The sequence below is a fragment of the Lingula anatina genome, chromosome 4, assembly GCF_051362555.1.
Source record: "Lingula anatina isolate TDL-2025a chromosome 4, LinAna3.0, whole genome shotgun sequence".
Taxonomy (NCBI): Eukaryota; Metazoa; Brachiopoda; class Lingulata; order Lingulida; family Lingulidae; genus Lingula; species Lingula anatina.
The window spans coordinates 22,001,553-22,018,116 of NC_141770.1; the positions used below are offsets into that span (position 1 = coordinate 22,001,553).

The 16,564-nt window shown below is 38.0% G+C and overlaps 2 protein-coding genes across 3 annotated transcripts; both read left to right on the plus strand.

Annotated features, from left to right (window-relative positions):
- Positions 1-1,392: 1,392 nt before the first annotated feature.
- LOC106166179 (solute carrier family 15 member 4) lies at positions 1,393-8,128 on the plus strand. 2 transcript variants are annotated; one of them, XM_087012033.1, is made up of 10 exons: positions 1,393-3,663; positions 4,058-4,126; positions 4,380-4,420; positions 4,770-4,927; positions 5,287-5,480; positions 5,798-6,030; positions 6,308-6,488; positions 6,842-6,994; positions 7,188-7,319; positions 7,675-8,128. In XM_087012033.1, exons 1-10 carry the CDS (start codon positions 3,102-3,104, stop codon positions 7,857-7,859), a joined length of 1,908 nt encoding a protein of 635 aa, XP_086868159.1. In that variant the 5' UTR covers positions 1,393-3,101; the 3' UTR covers positions 7,860-8,128. The 2 variants fall into 2 exon arrangements, with proteins under 2 accessions (XP_086868159.1, XP_013400104.2); XM_013544650.3 differs by having other exon boundaries at positions 1,394-3,663; positions 4,028-4,126.
- Positions 8,129-9,069: 941 nt separating this feature from the next.
- Positions 9,070-14,086, plus strand: LOC106166178 (uncharacterized). The gene is made up of 4 exons (XM_013544649.2): positions 9,070-9,659; positions 12,361-12,535; positions 12,812-12,990; positions 13,818-14,086. Exons 1-4 carry the CDS (start codon positions 9,236-9,238, stop codon positions 14,066-14,068), a joined length of 1,029 nt encoding a protein of 342 aa, XP_013400103.2. The 5' UTR covers positions 9,070-9,235; the 3' UTR covers positions 14,069-14,086.
- The last annotated feature ends 2,478 nt before the right edge of the window (positions 14,087-16,564 follow it).

Here is a 16,564-nt window from a genome sequence, read left to right on the forward strand (position 1 = left end):
TAATATTTCACCTAGAACCAACGCTTTTTTCCAGAATCGGGGTACTGGCAGTCCAAAACTGCCATCTGTAATTTCTTTCAAAATTTCAGGGCGTCAATCTTTTCCAAGTACCGGGAGCGGGGGTGGGGGTGGGGTAAAAGTTCATTGAAAAAATATTTTAAAAATAATAAATTTCATTGGGGAGGGAGGTTTAAAAATTATCGATAACGATCACCTGCTGACGCTCTTTCCCTGGGAAAGCCTTGCTTAAAACGGTATATTTATTTACTGTACGTGACACAAACTTATGCAATACTGTTGTTCGCTGTGGTTTGCGGCAGTTATCCCCGGTAGTTGTCAGAAAATACATGTAGTCTGAAGAACAATTGATCGTTGTTGGATTATTACGCCTTCTTACTATCCTCCTTGTTATATCCATGGTCAGCTAAATGACGAATCTCCTAAAAGCTAAACTTATATATGGTTTCATCCAAAATCAACCAATTATATTACAGGATAAAGTTCTGATATATCAATTTTTTATTATTTGCTTGTGAACATTGCCCATGTCACCCTGTTAATTTGGAGGACTAAGCTGGATCAAGTCCGTGTCAAAATTCTTTGAAGCTTTGCAGGAAAAATCTTCTTTTGTTTCTCTGGCTCCTTAGAAAGGCCGCTATCCAGATTTTATCTAGTGCTCCCAGGTCTGCTGTAGCTGCTCTTTAGATTTTTATCTGAGATAAATATCGCCAGCTAGAGTGCGTTCGATACACTTAAGACAAAGGCTACCTGAGAGTTGAAGGGCACTTAACCCTTCAATTAAGAGGTAAAGGAAGTTCCAGCTACATGGACGATTAAGATAGGACTTCTGAAGGCAGCTAGTATTATATATATATATTGTTTATTTACCTTAATTCTGTGAAAGCCAACGAGTAGGGCCCCCGGGTGTCAGAACAATGGTGCGTATACAACTTATACAGAAGATTGTACATTCAGGTGACGCTAACTTGCAATCGAAGGGAATTTTCGATTATACACCGTGAAAAATACACTAAATTCATGGAGAATAATATCATAATTGACAAAAAAAAAAAAAAAAAACATTGTGCATCCGTGCGTATGCCTGGTTACGCCGGCCCTTGCTATTGAGTATAGATAAATGGGGTTATAGTGCATTGACGCACTTAGATAAGTAACAACCTTTTGGTGACTTAAGACTTCGCAACAAACTACAGTAAGCGCAAGCATTTTATTATTATTATAACCTGTAAATATATTTTGACCCTTCTTTCATATCACCCTAAGAAGGCAGTAACAACTGATTGACCACCAGATACTGTATGACCTGGGTTTCAAAATTATCGCAACATACCTGAACATGCGCTTTTGTGTTGTTATGCTGCAGGTTGACCGTCGCTTCATCAAGCTAGATATTTGGTTTAGCACTGCAGTAATCGGGCATAGTAAACCAAACAGACTTTACTGACTGCCTTCCGCTTTGGGACCCTGGTCAGTTAGATTCTTATCATTTTCTACTGACAGACAGCTTTTGCGGCAGGGTTTGAAAACGATGTGGTAAGGCCTTCTACAACATGTTCATGTATAGTTACACTTTGAACAATGGTAATTAGCCACCCTTTTAATTCACTTGACACCTACTTACGTGAAAAATACCTATTTAATGCTCAATGGAAGTGATCGTAAAAAATACACAATATGGATGTCACTTACGAATCTAGGATTTTGCTAAAGGAGGTGTACAAGGATACAAAACATTTTCTCCTTTTGCTTGTCAAATTTTAACCTGTAGATGAAGAACGGGTGGAAAAACTGCTTTATTTTACTCATTCCAGTCGTTAAACCTTTTCTCTTGAGGGGGAAGAGTGAGAAAGGGATTATTGAGAACCCAAATGATGTCTATGTACATGTACCCGTTGTGGGATTGTAATAATTTGAAATCGTTATCTTGAATCTTTCTATTTAATACGTGGAGTTTTAATGTCTCAAATCGTACTACTCATACATGTATGTCTCACATCTTCTTACATCCAATAAATATGCGTGGCATTACCCGAAATAATCTTTATTTATTTATTTATTTATTTATTTATTTATTGGTTTTATATTCCCTATAGCATGCACCTCTGTCTATAAGCACGGTTGTTCTGATATAAATCACAGCTATTTTTGGTACGGTGATAGTGATCAACATTAAAAGATTGACGGGTCCCAAAAAAAATCTTATATATTTAGTACCTGTTCTATTGGGTGCACAATCCCTATGACAGAAAGCCATTTAACTGATAACATATTAACTGAAGTCAAATAACTCCTTGAGACACATGACCGCAATCGAGACAATTGGGATTTGATCATACTGGTATATCATTCTTCACACTTGAACCATAATTAATTACTCCGAGAAAAACCTACATGGCTCCTAGACAAAACACTTGCTGCAGTTCGTTCGCCAATCTTCAGGGACTGTTTTTGTTTTTTAATATCCAAGTATTATGTATATACAGGCAGACTTCTGTGACGTCACACTCACTACGCTACATTCTGCAACAGAGCGGTCTACTGTCAATTCCTAATGGGAATCAAATCTCTAATCCATATCATCAAGATTAGAGGCACGCGCCGCTGATAACACTGGGTCCATCAGCATGAGAAAGTGTAAATGCGAGCCGATAGAGAGCATTGTTAATTTATCAGTTCACGTTGATAACGACCTTTATTATATAGAGGCCTGTATATACCAAACCAAGGGGTGAGCATTTATCTAAGTGATCAGTTTATCATTGGTTATGGATTGGGACGAGAAAGGAATGGATCTGCGACATTGATGTTATACAAGGTAAACTGGTTACAAAGTTATGGGCCTTCTAATGTAGATGTACTACCGAACGCTTAGAGACAAAATGGTGATACGAAAATATGTCAGAAGCTCACGTTAGCATAGTAGGTCCCAAACAGCACTACACATTTATGTTTGAAAATTAAATGTCAATGGCCTACATGTACCAGAACATGCGGGTATGATCATGTACCAGAAGTGGGATATCAACAAATTACTAATCACCACATGTTGAAGGTGATTGACAAAGTTTAAATGTCCTAAAATGTACAGAGGAGAACCTGTTGGTCCATTGGGTACAAGGTATCACAAAAGACCGGGGTACGTTGGCGCCGCAAAACTCGGCGACCCCCGCGAAGTATTAAGAACGAATATAAGGACACAGTACGGAGCCTTGGCACGGACGAGGCTAAATGAAAACGAACGGCGAAACGCGGAGAATGTTCATGACAGTGACGATGACACGGATGAGGATGAGAATGAAGGCATTAAACGCGTACCCTCAAACGCGAGCCTGGCCAGCGTGGATCAACAGAAAAATGACCCTGGGAATAGAGGGTCCTTACGGTCTCTGGAAGGACTCACTGACGATGAATTAGGCGATATGAGGTCGTCTAATTTGCCGTTAAATCCGGCTGAGATACGAAGGAATTTATCAAAAAGGCGAGCCAAAAAGAAGACCATGCAGATGACTATTTATGCTATTGTATTTTTCAATTGGCTTGCATACCAGGCTCTTTTTGTCAACTCCATGGATTTTACAGAAGATTCCTCCGTCGTCTTATTCACGGACAGGGCTGCAGGAGCGTTAAAGGATTCATACGCTAGTAAGTGTTCGTGGAGCACAAACATACACTTCGAATTCGCAAGCCAACTACACAGGCAATTTTGTTTCTGGAAATACACTCTTTTTTTATAAATGTCTCCATTCAGATAGGCCCCTAATGTTGAAAATAATTCCACACTTAGCAACAACGCTATTGTATTTTCCTTGATGCACTGTTTATTTTTTGTTTTCCTTTTTAAAATAAAGCAGAAGCTTCTATGTGGGTTAGGGCTACAATTAAAATATTTTCTGTCATTGTGCGTAAAACAGTAAACCATATAGTGAGGAAACAATAATTTGTTCTTTTAACAATAGCACGATAATACCTAAATAAGACAGACACAACTTTTTACCACAATGTTCAGGCTTAACCTGTCTTCTGGCTGTATTTGGAGGTGCCCTGGCTGATTCGATGCTAGGCAACGTTAATGTCCTTCTGGCGGGAAATGTTTTGAGCCTTATAGGTAAGAAATTAAAATGAACAGTGAGAATAATTTTGATAGGCAACAGTTAATGTACAACTTCGAAGTAAGCTGTTAAAAGAAAACCCTTATATTCACATAAGCTGTACGACAGGTAATATTTTGATGTTGATTTTCACATTAATGTGCTCTAGCTTTGTCAACATTTTAATTGTATTATTATTATTATTATTAAGCAAGTCTGTGAGTATCTGTTTCTTTGGCTGTTTTCAGTTTGCCATCGTTTCAATTTTAGGTTGTATAATTGTCTTAGTGTTGGCCTGTTTACCGAGAGAGGTAATGGAATTTATCATTATACAAACAAAAATATTTTATCACAATTATTAATTTTTATTGTTACTTTCAATGTCAAGTCGTCTTGAGATAGGTTTTGATAACCAATGTGTACTAGTACAAGAATCAAGAATTGAGCGCCCCAATGTAGTTTTAGGCAAAATATGAGTTTCTTTTAGCTGTGAATGTTGCTAAGAAAAAGCATTGAAAACATCAAAAACATATAATTTATATTGAAATGCGCAACGACAGTTTGACATTGTTGCTAGGTAGATACCTTTGAAAATAATTTCTCTGCATTCGACTATATATCATAACGAAATAAATACATGCATAATACAACACGCTTCAGATACATGGCGGAGATCAGTATATATCTGTGAGAAATGCCACCTTCATCACTGCAGTGTGTTTAGTTGGGGACGGCCTTGGCGTTCAGAGATCCATTCTGTTTTCCATAGGCCCCAACCAGCGGCGGAATCACCAGACGAAACGTGACATCATAAACTGGTAGGTTATTTGTATGACGCTCAGTTGGTCTTAAAATTAGCCTAAGAATAGCGCAGCAAGTGATGATATCGAGTGGTGACTGTCGGACTTTTGAGAATTTGAAAAAAAAAAAAAAACGCCATAAAGTACACGAGTCTCAGCGAGTGACGCCAGAAGCAAGGAACTAATTTATGTAAGTTGGCGAAGATAGAATCTATAGTTTTTGCCATAAGGTTACCATTTTCTTCTTTGAATTTAGGTTATAATTAAATTAGATTTAAAACTCGGTGTTCTTTAATCATTTTTTTACTTTTTTGTTATGTTGAAATTAGGTATAATCACTGTTCTTAAAACATTTTAAACTTTTTTTGTTAACTTAGGACATACTTTTTAGTAAACCTGGCCTGTCTGATACCATTTCTGTTAAAAGATGTGTTGGACGTAGTTACATGTAATAAGCAGCTGGACACCTTGTACTGGTGCATAAGCTTTTCCCCAGCAACTGTTCTTCTTGCCGTTAACCTACTTTTACTGACCTACAGGCGAAAAGGGTTTAAAAAAGACAAGAGCAAAGGTACGTTTTGACCTTTCTTTTAACTTTCAATTTCAATGCCGCAAACATGCGAGTTTTGGAAACTACTCGGGCACATCGTTCAGAAGCTGTGGTTGACTTAGCGTCTTTTCATTGGGAATTGGTGTACTTGAATTGTCGAGAAAAGGCACGTGCTTTGGGCGCCTTTTAAGGGGGCGTCACTGTGAGTATTTTATAGTGAAGCTGGTTTTAAAAAAGCGTTTCGGGTGCTTACACGGGGGGAGGGGGGTGTTAGAGCTTGCCATACTTTAGACGCTATGTTTTGCAAATACGTCCCTCCATCTTCATAATTATTACAGAAAAAGACAAGTCAAACCTTGTAAAAGTTGCGCAGACTATCTACTCTAGTTCGATCCGGGGATCTTTGACGAATGGAGGTAGCACAGCGAACCAGAGAGGCGCCACCAGACCGTATAGGCCTCTGAAGAAGCAGGAGCAGATAATAGAGGAAAAACGTAACCTAACAAGGTCGTTCATAAAGCTTGTGACAGTGCTGCCTTGTATTTTACTGGTGCCTATGGTGTACAACGAGGTAAACCGTCTCTTTTCTTTTTCTTTTTTTGCGTCACTATTACAAAATTGACATTAATCACATAAAGCAAATTGTTTGTATTTCTTTACTTGAATCGTATAATTTAATTAGCAAAATTATTATCAAAGTAATTCTGAGGATTAGCCATATTTTAATATAAAAAAAGGAATCAAACAATGCCTGCATTAACAAGAACAAACTATAATTTTAAACCGAATGCAGAACACCATGAACACAAACTAATTTCCGTAACGTGGTATTTTTCGCACTTTCACAGGCGATGTATGTGTTTGAAAAGCAGGCCAAATGCATGACTGGGCTCACGATAAGGAACCGCATGGTTCCCTTTGGTTGGTACATACAGTACGGTATAAGCGTAGTCTTCATCCCGGTGTTCAACTGTGTTGTATATCCATATACTCATAAAAGATACGGGCCGTCACCAATCGCAAGACTGAGTAGGTGCATAGCAGAGTTGTTGCTGCCTTTTTAATTGTTTTAAGATAATTTTTATAAAGATAAAGTGACATGTTTAACCATGTTTAACACCAAAAAGGGGCATGATCAAAGAGCATGGGCAAATGTATTTTGTATCACCATTGTCTTGCTTGTGTGTATAATTTACGATACATTTGATCATTACAAAAATTTTAACGCTTATAATTGTGTACACAATTCTCCCAAAGGTTGTTAACTCTTTCTCTCTCTCTCTCTCTCTCTCTCATATACACATGCACGCGTGCGCGCTCATTCGCTCACGCACACAGATGTGATATCTCATATGCAATTTCTCCTACTTTGTACATTACAGCCTTTGGGAGCGTGCTGTTTATATTGGCGATACTGGTGGCCATCTTCGTTGAATCTGCTTTGGACGAGGCAGGCTGTGGGAGAGTTAGTGCGGCGCAACTCATCCCACAGTGGACGTTACTTGGGTTCGGAGCATTATTTATTTTCCCCACGGGTAAGATAGAACAGGGACGAAAGAAAATTACAACGTGGGGTTTGATACGAGGATTAGATTCAACATTCAGACTAGAGGGCATCTACTATATTAGAAGAACATAAGATTGTTGTTAACTAAGAAAGGAGTTTTTTGATGACAAGTGTAAATTCTAGTACAGTTGTAAAAAATAAGTTACAAACAATCATTTCAGGTGTGGAGTTTGCCTACATGGAGTCTCCAGACGGCCTAAAAAGCACAATTGTCGGCTTTGTGTGGACCACATATGGAATTGGTCTCATTGTTGGGCAGGCGATGTTGAAATTTGTACATAAAAAATTTCGAGGTATAGATGAACGCGTTTTCACACTTTCCCGACAATTTGATTTGGTTCTCTGATTATGAAATCTTTGAAAGCACAGAGTTACAACAATGTTTTAACGCCAGGGGAGGGAAAGAAGAATGAGGATAAAGTAGATAATGTCTTTTAACCTGATCTGGTGTAATTGTATATTGATTATCCATGTCTGCCCCCCCTCCACCTTTAAGTTTGATCTTCCATGCAGTAAAATCACAATTTTTACGAACCTGACGCCATTTGACTCGTTTTTGTCTACTTCCCATCATTGTTATTAATATTTGTGAGCGAATTTGCACTCGGTATCATCATATGCATATAACACTATTTTTTCTATTTCTAGACGAGGCCTGCAAGTCAAAGGACGGATGTTCAAATCAACTGCCCCCTCTCGTCGCTCTTCTCATATTTCTAGTGGTCGGACACGTGATCTTCATCGCGGGTGTGTACTTTTATAAGCAGCCACCCCCCAGGTCCCAGGACAGATCTTTGAACCAGAACGACAGCCGAGAGTCGCGACGGCGTTAGACATCCAGTGTCCAATGTGATAGAGATTATAATTGCACATGTACATGTATTTTCCAATTAGGCAAAGCTGAGCTAAGGAACGACTGAATTTTCCACGTTGCCTTAAACAGTTTCCTGGCATAGCCGCGTTCGAAGATAATACTCATGGGTTATTATTATATTAGGAAGTAACATAATTAAATTTTGGGTTTAAACAAGAATAATCGGTTTTATTTTTTCTTCCAGTTTGATTCCAATTCAAAGGTCTGTAATTATTAAGTTTGATGTAGAAAAAAATCACTTTTAATGCCTTTGTGGCAACGACCATCATAAACTCATATGAAAAGAACAAATAAAGGATATTCAGGTACCGTGTATACCGCGGAAAAATCGGATAGAACCTTTCTCCTTAAAATATAAAGGAAAAAATAAAGAAATAGTTATGGGCCACCAACTTTCTTTTTATTCTTTTAGTCTATATTAACAGACCATTTTCACCGATTTTGCCCGTTTTTTTTTTTCTGGACAAAATTTCTTGCATTTTAAGTGTGCATTGCTTAAAGAATAAGATAAAACTAGAAACCTAGGACAGTAATCGCATGATCTTTACTAAGACTTTATAGAACCATATAGAAAAGCACTCAGAGTTCAAGAGCGCAACCCTCCGCCAGGGAAAATTGTGGTAGATGAAAATACCGGTACATTCATTGTACGACACATTCATTACCTATATTACGCAATGGTGAAGAATCCTTATTTTTACCAATATAAATTTGGTGAATGTTGATCCAGATCACCGCCAAAATCTTAACACTTACAAGTCAGTCAACTCCAGACAAATCCAAAAATATACATCTATAACTTTTTGGGTCAAAGTGGTGACGAACGTAAAAGTCATAAGGCAGTAAGAGCGCATTCCCAGAGATTTAGATCGATCCAACTAGATCGGCCTAACTCCCTGGGGGTTCACGGTAGATTGCTGTCTGCCGACCGCGCACGAAAGTTAATTACCCCCTTACAGGTTTTAGTAGGCGGGAAAGTAAGACGGCTAAGCTGACAGTAATCTAGTGAGACTCCCCACGGGGATAGATCGAACTAAAATCTGTGGGAATGGGGTCTAAGACAAAAAGAAAGGCAACAAGGAAGACAAAAAGACAAAAACGGATATAAACAGGTAAAGGTTTAACCGGTAATATCTGATTCAGCATATGCAAGGACTGTCACATGTCCAAAGTAACAAGAAATGGACTACAGCTCTTAGTGGACTAACATCTCTGTCCGATTACCTTGAGATAAGGAAAGTTTAAACCCTCTCAAATGTAAACACACAGGATAAAGTGACCTGGACAATAAACTTCAACCCTTTCGTCCATTCGGCGTTTGTTCAGCAGTGAAACATGGCCTCGCTCACCACAGGTAAAGACAACACCAAAGTGGCAACAAAACAGCGTCCCGCTGTTTATATTCGTAGATCACGCGCTGACGACCCCGAGTATGGGTTCCCGGACGAATTCATCGAATTGTGTGAAGAACATTTTGACGTTTTATATGCGAAAAACATAACCGGTAACCCTGAGCTGGGAAAGAGGGTCGTCGGGGCCTATAACCGAGGTCCTAGTATGCCGATTACAATTGACGAGTTGTGGAAGTTTCCCAACTTGAAAATTGTTGTTTGCAGTGGCATTGGCTGGGATCATATTGATGTCCGAGGATTGAATGCACACGGTATTAAAGTGGCAAACAACCCTGGGGTCTCCAGTAGCGCGGTAGCTGACTTTGGGATAACTCTGATGTTGGCGTCTGCTCGTAGGCTGTTGGAAGGTATGGCGATAAAAAGAGAAACGATGTTCTCAAAGCCTAACGTGACATAACGCTAGTACCGTTATCAGTAAGTTAGTGGACAGGACACAAGATGTCTGGTTAGGGCCTTACTGAAAGTACATGTATACATATTATGCATGTACAGAAACATCTGGTCTACTTGGTAAATGTGTTTTGATGTGTGTATTCATTAATTATTCATTAATATGGACAAGTTAATGATGTTTGGTTTCTCCATTATGACCTTGTTGGTGTAACATATTCACTTCCGCTTTTTTTATTTTATTTTATTTTTTTGCTACTGTGTTTTGTATAGAAAAGAGCTGAAAGTTGTGACGACCACAATCGCGCGGTGACTGCAAAACACTTACATTTATGACATGAACAATTGTATTTATATTGTATTTATATTCCTCCATCCCAGTGCATCACAAACTTGCATATTCCCGTTCATAGCAAAAGAGAATGCAACAAAGACTATCGGGTGTTCGTGATTTGGCCAAACAAGGCCGCTTTTATTAAATAAACTCACTATCCTAATAATTTTAACAATAATAACAATGTGGCAAATTGTTGCCTGCATTAAATGTTATGGCCTTAGGGATAAAAATTAAATATGAAATATTTAATTTTCGTTTGTGGGGTTGCAAAGAGGCCCCCACCATGTTTTGTGTCTTTACATTTCCGACCTGTTTCACAGGTTGAGTGGCATACTTTTTCATGCCTTATTTTTGTAACAATTTTGTCCGCCTCGCTACGTCGAGGTGAGTGGCACGTTTTGTGTCTTTATATTCTGCTCCGCCTCGTCGGAGTGAGCGGCATGTTTTGTGCCTGTTCTATTCTGCTCTGCTTCGTCGGTTTAAGTGGTAAGTATGTGTATACGGTAAGTGGTAAGTATGCATATATATATATATACTCCCGATCTCAACATCAGTTTGAGTGTTTATGTTCCAGCCCTCTGCGATTTCCTCTGTGGGGTCTTCCTTGCCCAGTGCGCTTGGGCACCAGTCAAGGTTATGGCCTCTTTGCAACCCCACAAACGAAATTTGTGCAAAATTGCTTGAAAATGATAACTTTTGCTGACTTGTCTCATCATTATTTTTAGGATGATGAGTCTTAGTTAATATTTCATATTTAATTTTTATCCCTAAGGCCATAACATTTAATGCAGGCAACAATTTGCCACATTGTTATTATTGTTAAAATTATTAGGATAGTGAGTTTATTTAATAAAAGCGGCCTTGTTTGGCCAAATCACGAACACCCGATAGTCTTTGTTGCATTCTCTTTTGCTATGAACGGGAATATGCAAGTTTGTGATGCACTGGGATGGAGGAGACATAAAGGAAAGTTTGGCGTAGTCAAACGATATTTTATGGCGACAACAATCTCCAGAGCTTATTTACGCACATGCGCATTCTGCACATGCGCAATTCTACTAGAGGGGTGGTCCCAATTGAGGCACATGTTGCTACTTATACCAGGGGACGTCACTGCCTGACCCATTTTGCGCTCATTCTGTTGTCGCGCACGATACGTTGAAGCTACAAGTTATCTCCGACTTTCAACTTAAACCTTCAGTTCAAAAACTGTACTATTCTTGCAATATCCATGTAACATGATCTTGTTTAGTAGAAGGAAAAAGCTAATAACTATGTGTACTTATCAGTTGTAGTGCCCTAAGCATAAGTGAACCCCAAAATTCAAGATGTGTGAAGGGTGGGGGTTTATAAGACAATCGAGATCAGAAGACTTATAAACGGAGTCGTAAATGTGCAACTCAAAGATAATTAATAAATAGTAGGTATAAACGGTAACTTCAGTGATAACTAAAAAATTGAATAGGTGATACGCAAGGAGCCTTATAGTGCAGTCGCCGTGACCATTATTAGAGCAAACCAGAAAGTCACGAACAAATGGATTATGTCAACGGCATCTGATAAATCAGTAGAGAAAATAACTTACCGCCTTCATGTAGCCTAATAGTCGGCAGATGTACTACGTACAGTGTACATGTACAGCTACTCCCTGCTTGAACTTGTACATAATCTTTCGCTGATATAATATGCTGTAAACGTGTTGTAACGGTTCGAAATATCGATGAACTGCTGGAAAGGTCTCATCGAAGGAAAAGCCGATGAAATTTTTTGAACTGAAGGTTTAAGTTGAAAGTCGGAGATAACTTGTAGCTTCAACGTATCGTGCGCGACAACAGAATGAGCGCAAAATGGGTCAGGCAGTGACGTCCCCTGGTATAAGTAGCAACATGTGCCTCAATTGGGACCACCCCTCTAGGTAGAATTGCGCATGTGCAGAATGCGCATGTGCGTAAATAAGCTCTGGAGATTGTTGTCGCCATAAAATATCGTTTGACTACGCCAAACTTTCCTTTAAAACAAATGTATCGAACAAGTAACTAACAAGCTGAATTTATCTCTTTTTGATAATGTATCCCGAATCCTCATATGGTAAAGTTACTGGGTATAGTTGCCTCCTTTGCTAGAGAGGGGTTACCTCTATATGTACAGGTAACTCACATTCACTAAGTAGACCCGAATACACAATTCCCCTTTTTTAAAAAATCTCTGCATATGTTCAAAATCCATAATTATTGAGAAATCTCTTGAGACATACCGACTAGTGTTAAATGGTATGCATGTCACCACAGTCTCTCAGTTTCTCGAACGTGTCTCTGTTTTAGGAGTGCCAGTGGCCATGGGTCCAAAACAGTGTCAGAAATTCAACGTTAACTGGCTTGGCAATGATGTTTCATTCGCTTCCCTGGGGATAGTCGGGATGGGAGATATCGGTAGCAAGGTGGCAAAGAGAGCAAAGGCATTCGATATGGAGATATATTATCACAATAGGAATAGAAAGTGAGCGAACTTTAAACACGCTATTCTAGACACATGTACATGTAATCACTATACTGTAAAGGAAAGTAATTTGCTTATCCTATATTTAGATGATCCAACGGGTTTCGAAAATCGACAATTGCATTACCAAAATACATTCTCCGTCAATTCTGTAGTTTTAAAGGTGCTTTATCTCGTTATCCGGTTCAGAATGGACAATTTCCCATTTTTTTTTACGTTTTAGCAAAGCAAACAAAGTGAATTCATCTTTTTTATATTATTTTATTTTACTTTTAGGCCTGAAGAAGAAGAATCATCTGTCGGTGCAACATATTGTTCAACGCTGGCAGACCTGCTTCCACGTTGCGATTACGTCATGATCACGTGTCCCCTTACTTCAGAAACAGAAGGAATGTTCGGAGAAAATGAGTTCAAGTTAATGAAGCCAAGTGCAACAATAGTAAACGTTGCCCGCGGTAAGTAAAATTATCAGTATTTACCGGTACTTTTCTTTTCTAATTTTTGTCTAGATCTGGCTTTGGTTTTACAAAGCCCTTGGCTGCTTTATTGTCTTGTGGTGAGAGTATATACAGCATTGGTCAAAAAGGTTGTCCCACCCCCATTTCCATGTACTTTTATTTACAAATGATCACCTCACAGCTGTGAACTGTTAGAAATAGTGCTTTTTATCACGGATACCGTGTCTAACATGATTAATGGTTAAAACAATACAAAATAGTGGTGAAACTATACATATTTTATACCATTTAGTAAAATTTATAAGAGGTACCCCCTCAAATCGACTGTTTCACTGTTACTTCTACAGATGTAAAGAAATGTCTATAAAATTGAAAAGGTGCCATCAAATGTCACCAAATTCACACACAATTAGCATTAGGGTGTGCTCGTTAAAGATCACGTGCCTAACAGCGTGTGCGTCTACCGCGTACTGCAATTATCTCCTGTAGACGGCGCGACAAGGTTACAATTCTTAAACAAGTTTTTATGGGAATTTGTCTTGTGAGTGCCGTAAAATAAAAATGTACAAATAATTATGAATGCATAACCATGTCATATTTTTTAAATTTTGTTGTGAAGTTTGCAAATGTACGACGTGTCATCCTCTGTACTTTCCGACAACAATGTATAAATGCTGGTATCTCAAGCTAAAGTTGAATTATTTTGAGACAGAAATAAATAGACAAATTTGAAAATATAACTTATAGCTGAATTAATCAATTAATTAATTAATAATCACACGAGGCATAATTAAGATAGAATAACCTCTCTATTTCTTGATCAGGTGAGATAATCGACCAAGAAGCCCTGTACACTGTCCTGAAGAACAAGATTATCAAAGCAGCTGCATTAGACGTGACGTACCCAGAGCCTCTCCCCAGGGACCACCCCCTCCTCACACTGCCAAATATCATCATAGCGCCTCACATGGCGTCTGCCACAGTGGAAACCAGAAAGAGGATGCTGCCCCCATTGGTAGAGACAGTCCTAGCTGTTGTCGAAGGAAAGCCTCTGACAAATGAAGTTATACTGTGATCACAAGCGTAGGAGACGGGGTCGAGGGGGGGGGGGAGTATCAAAAAGCTTGGGAAAGGGGATAAGGCCCCTGTCCATTTATATAAGCGAAATGTATACTTAAATTATAAATCGAAGTGGAAGTGTTCAAGTCCAAGTAAATAATGTTTGTCGATATTCCATCCGTCGGTATTTTTTGACCAAAGGGTTTATACCCCCCCCCCCCAAAAAAAAAAAAAAAAAAAAAGTAGAATTGTTTTCTACGTGCCCGATGAAATAAAACGCAATATGACAAATGTCATAGCGATAACTGTGAAAATGTATGTAACAACGGACTTGTTACAGGTAATAAGAAATAATCAGTGTCAGTGTATTTATGTTTTGAACGTTCGGGGTACAGTAACCTTTCACAGATGAAACAAGTACGAATGCAAATTAAAAATAAATTCGAATTAGACTTCTGGCAATAACTGAATCTGATATTTTATGCTTGTAAAATGTGTCAACTGTGAAGTATGTTGTTATTATTATTATTATCATCATCGTCATCATCATTATTATTATTATTATATTGCTTTTCAAAAACAATACCATTGCAAGCTTTTCAACTTAATTGTAATATCTGACTGAGGTAACGCAGAGAGTTAAAATGGTTGTTCCATCTACAAAAGTCACAGGGTGGATTTTTTTCATTGGATATTGGATATACATATTTCACTGGTCATTCCTCTGCACTTTGCTGTGAGAATTCAGGTCAAAATGGTGTTATATCCCAGCTGACCTCTGGTAGAAAGCACAATGGCTGATTGCGACAGGCTCAACAAACACATTTTGACAATTTGACACATTCTTATATTTTAAGAACTTTTAAATTGTATTGTTATCAAGACGAACATGTCTTTATAAACAGGTCATTTCCAACAGCAAGTCAAAATCTACATTGTACGACTGGCAACGTGTCAGTTCCGGCACTTACGTTTGAAGGCCCCCTCCCCCATTTTCTTCTCCCTTCTACTGTAGCGCCAGACCCCTTATCAATTATGTCTACATGTAGATGGTGGCTAAACTGCGACAAAAGAAAATGTTCAAATGATTTAAAATTCATTTATTTCTGACACGTGCGTAAAATAACCTTGCCGCTGTGGCTTAGATATTTAGAATACAAAAGTAGCAATATTTATTTTCATGTCAGAAAGTTTAAAATAATAACATCATCTGAGTAGCTAGTCACATACAAAACCCAAACTGTACAGTAATCTTATATTACTAGTATCATTACGTATCGATATAAAATTCAATGACTGGAACAAGCATTAAGATACACGTTGCAGAAATTATATTTCCCCTAAAAACGATATTTTTTAACAATTTGTTTCATACAAAACTACTTAAAGGGATAATAACTCTTCGTATGAGGTCTATATTTCACAATAAAAACATTGTGAACGCATAGAAATATAATATATTCTGTTGTACCACAAAAACGGCAGTTATAGCTATTATTCTGATATCTGAGCTTGTCTTTAGACCACTGGCTATACTCTGTTATAATCTCTTAAGAGATTAAAGAATGTAAAAATAGATTCATTAACCATTGGTAAGTATGGGAAAATTGTTGTTTACTCCAAGAAAATTCATTTTTTGGCCAAAATGAAGAGTTATTATCCCTTTAATATATATAAAATGACACTCACATCATGAGTAAATGAATGTATAGCATTTATACATTCAAAAAGTTAATAATTTGTACCTGCTTAGCTTCATGTGAAAATAGAGACAATCTTGTATATGAACCCACATGTGCACAACAAAAGACAATGTTTTTGTTTTTGACAGTACATAAACTGTTTCAGTGTTTTTTTTATTTATTTATTTATTTTTTTTATTACAGAAATGATAACCTCCTTTTCCTGTTGTGGTAATGAATTTTCATCTAGAAAGCGTTTGCTCTCTTTGCAATCTTGAATCCAAATCCTCCAATCTCAACAATTGCCAAGGTAGCATTATCAAGACAGCTTTGGTTCAGTTCTTTGACAAGCTCTGAACCCATGGCTAGCTTGACACCTACAAAAAATATTCACCAAGTCAATAAACCGTTAAACGTTAAAAATAACCTTCACTTTTAAATGATGAATGCACCTTAAGTGTGCATTACAGGAAATAATTGACTAATTCACTAAAACTGCACTAGTAGTGTTTGGTTTGACGATAACCTAAACACCTTTCTCAAAACATTCCTATGTCATTTTACTCGAACGGCGCAGTCTGTCGATTTAGTCAATTTGTTTACCTGAAAAGAGGCTTGCACATATGATAAGATTTACTCAAGACCCTGCTGCTTGAATCGCTATTACGCTCACAGCAGCAAAAAATATCTAGAAAATATCGTTTTACGCTGTAAGTAGAATTTTACCAATATGCGTAAATGAAAAGACACGTTCGCTCCGACACACACGCGCACGCTCGCCGACACGAGCAGACGCACTCACACACTTACCAGCAATAAAGCTTCTGGCA

Excerpts from the sequence above, each read along its gene's own strand:
- LOC106166179 (XM_013544650.3), top strand. The coding sequence starts at position 3,102 with ATGTACAGAGGAGAACCTGTTGGTCCATTGGGTACAAGGTATCACAAA. Across the intron at positions 6,489-6,841 it reads GTCACCAATCGCAAGACTGA|CCTTTGGGAGCGTGCTGTTT; the intron begins GTAGGTGCATAG and ends TGTACATTACAG. Across the intron at positions 6,995-7,187 it reads ATTATTTATTTTCCCCACGG|GTGTGGAGTTTGCCTACATG; the intron begins GTAAGATAGAAC and ends CAATCATTTCAG.
- LOC106166178 (XM_013544649.2), top strand. The coding sequence starts at position 9,236 with ATGGCCTCGCTCACCACAGGTAAAGACAACACCAAAGTGGCAACAAAA. Across the intron at positions 12,536-12,811 it reads TATCACAATAGGAATAGAAA|GCCTGAAGAAGAAGAATCAT; the intron begins GTGAGCGAACTT and ends TTTTACTTTTAG. Across the intron at positions 12,991-13,817 it reads AATAGTAAACGTTGCCCGCG|GTGAGATAATCGACCAAGAA; the intron begins GTAAGTAAAATT and ends TTTCTTGATCAG.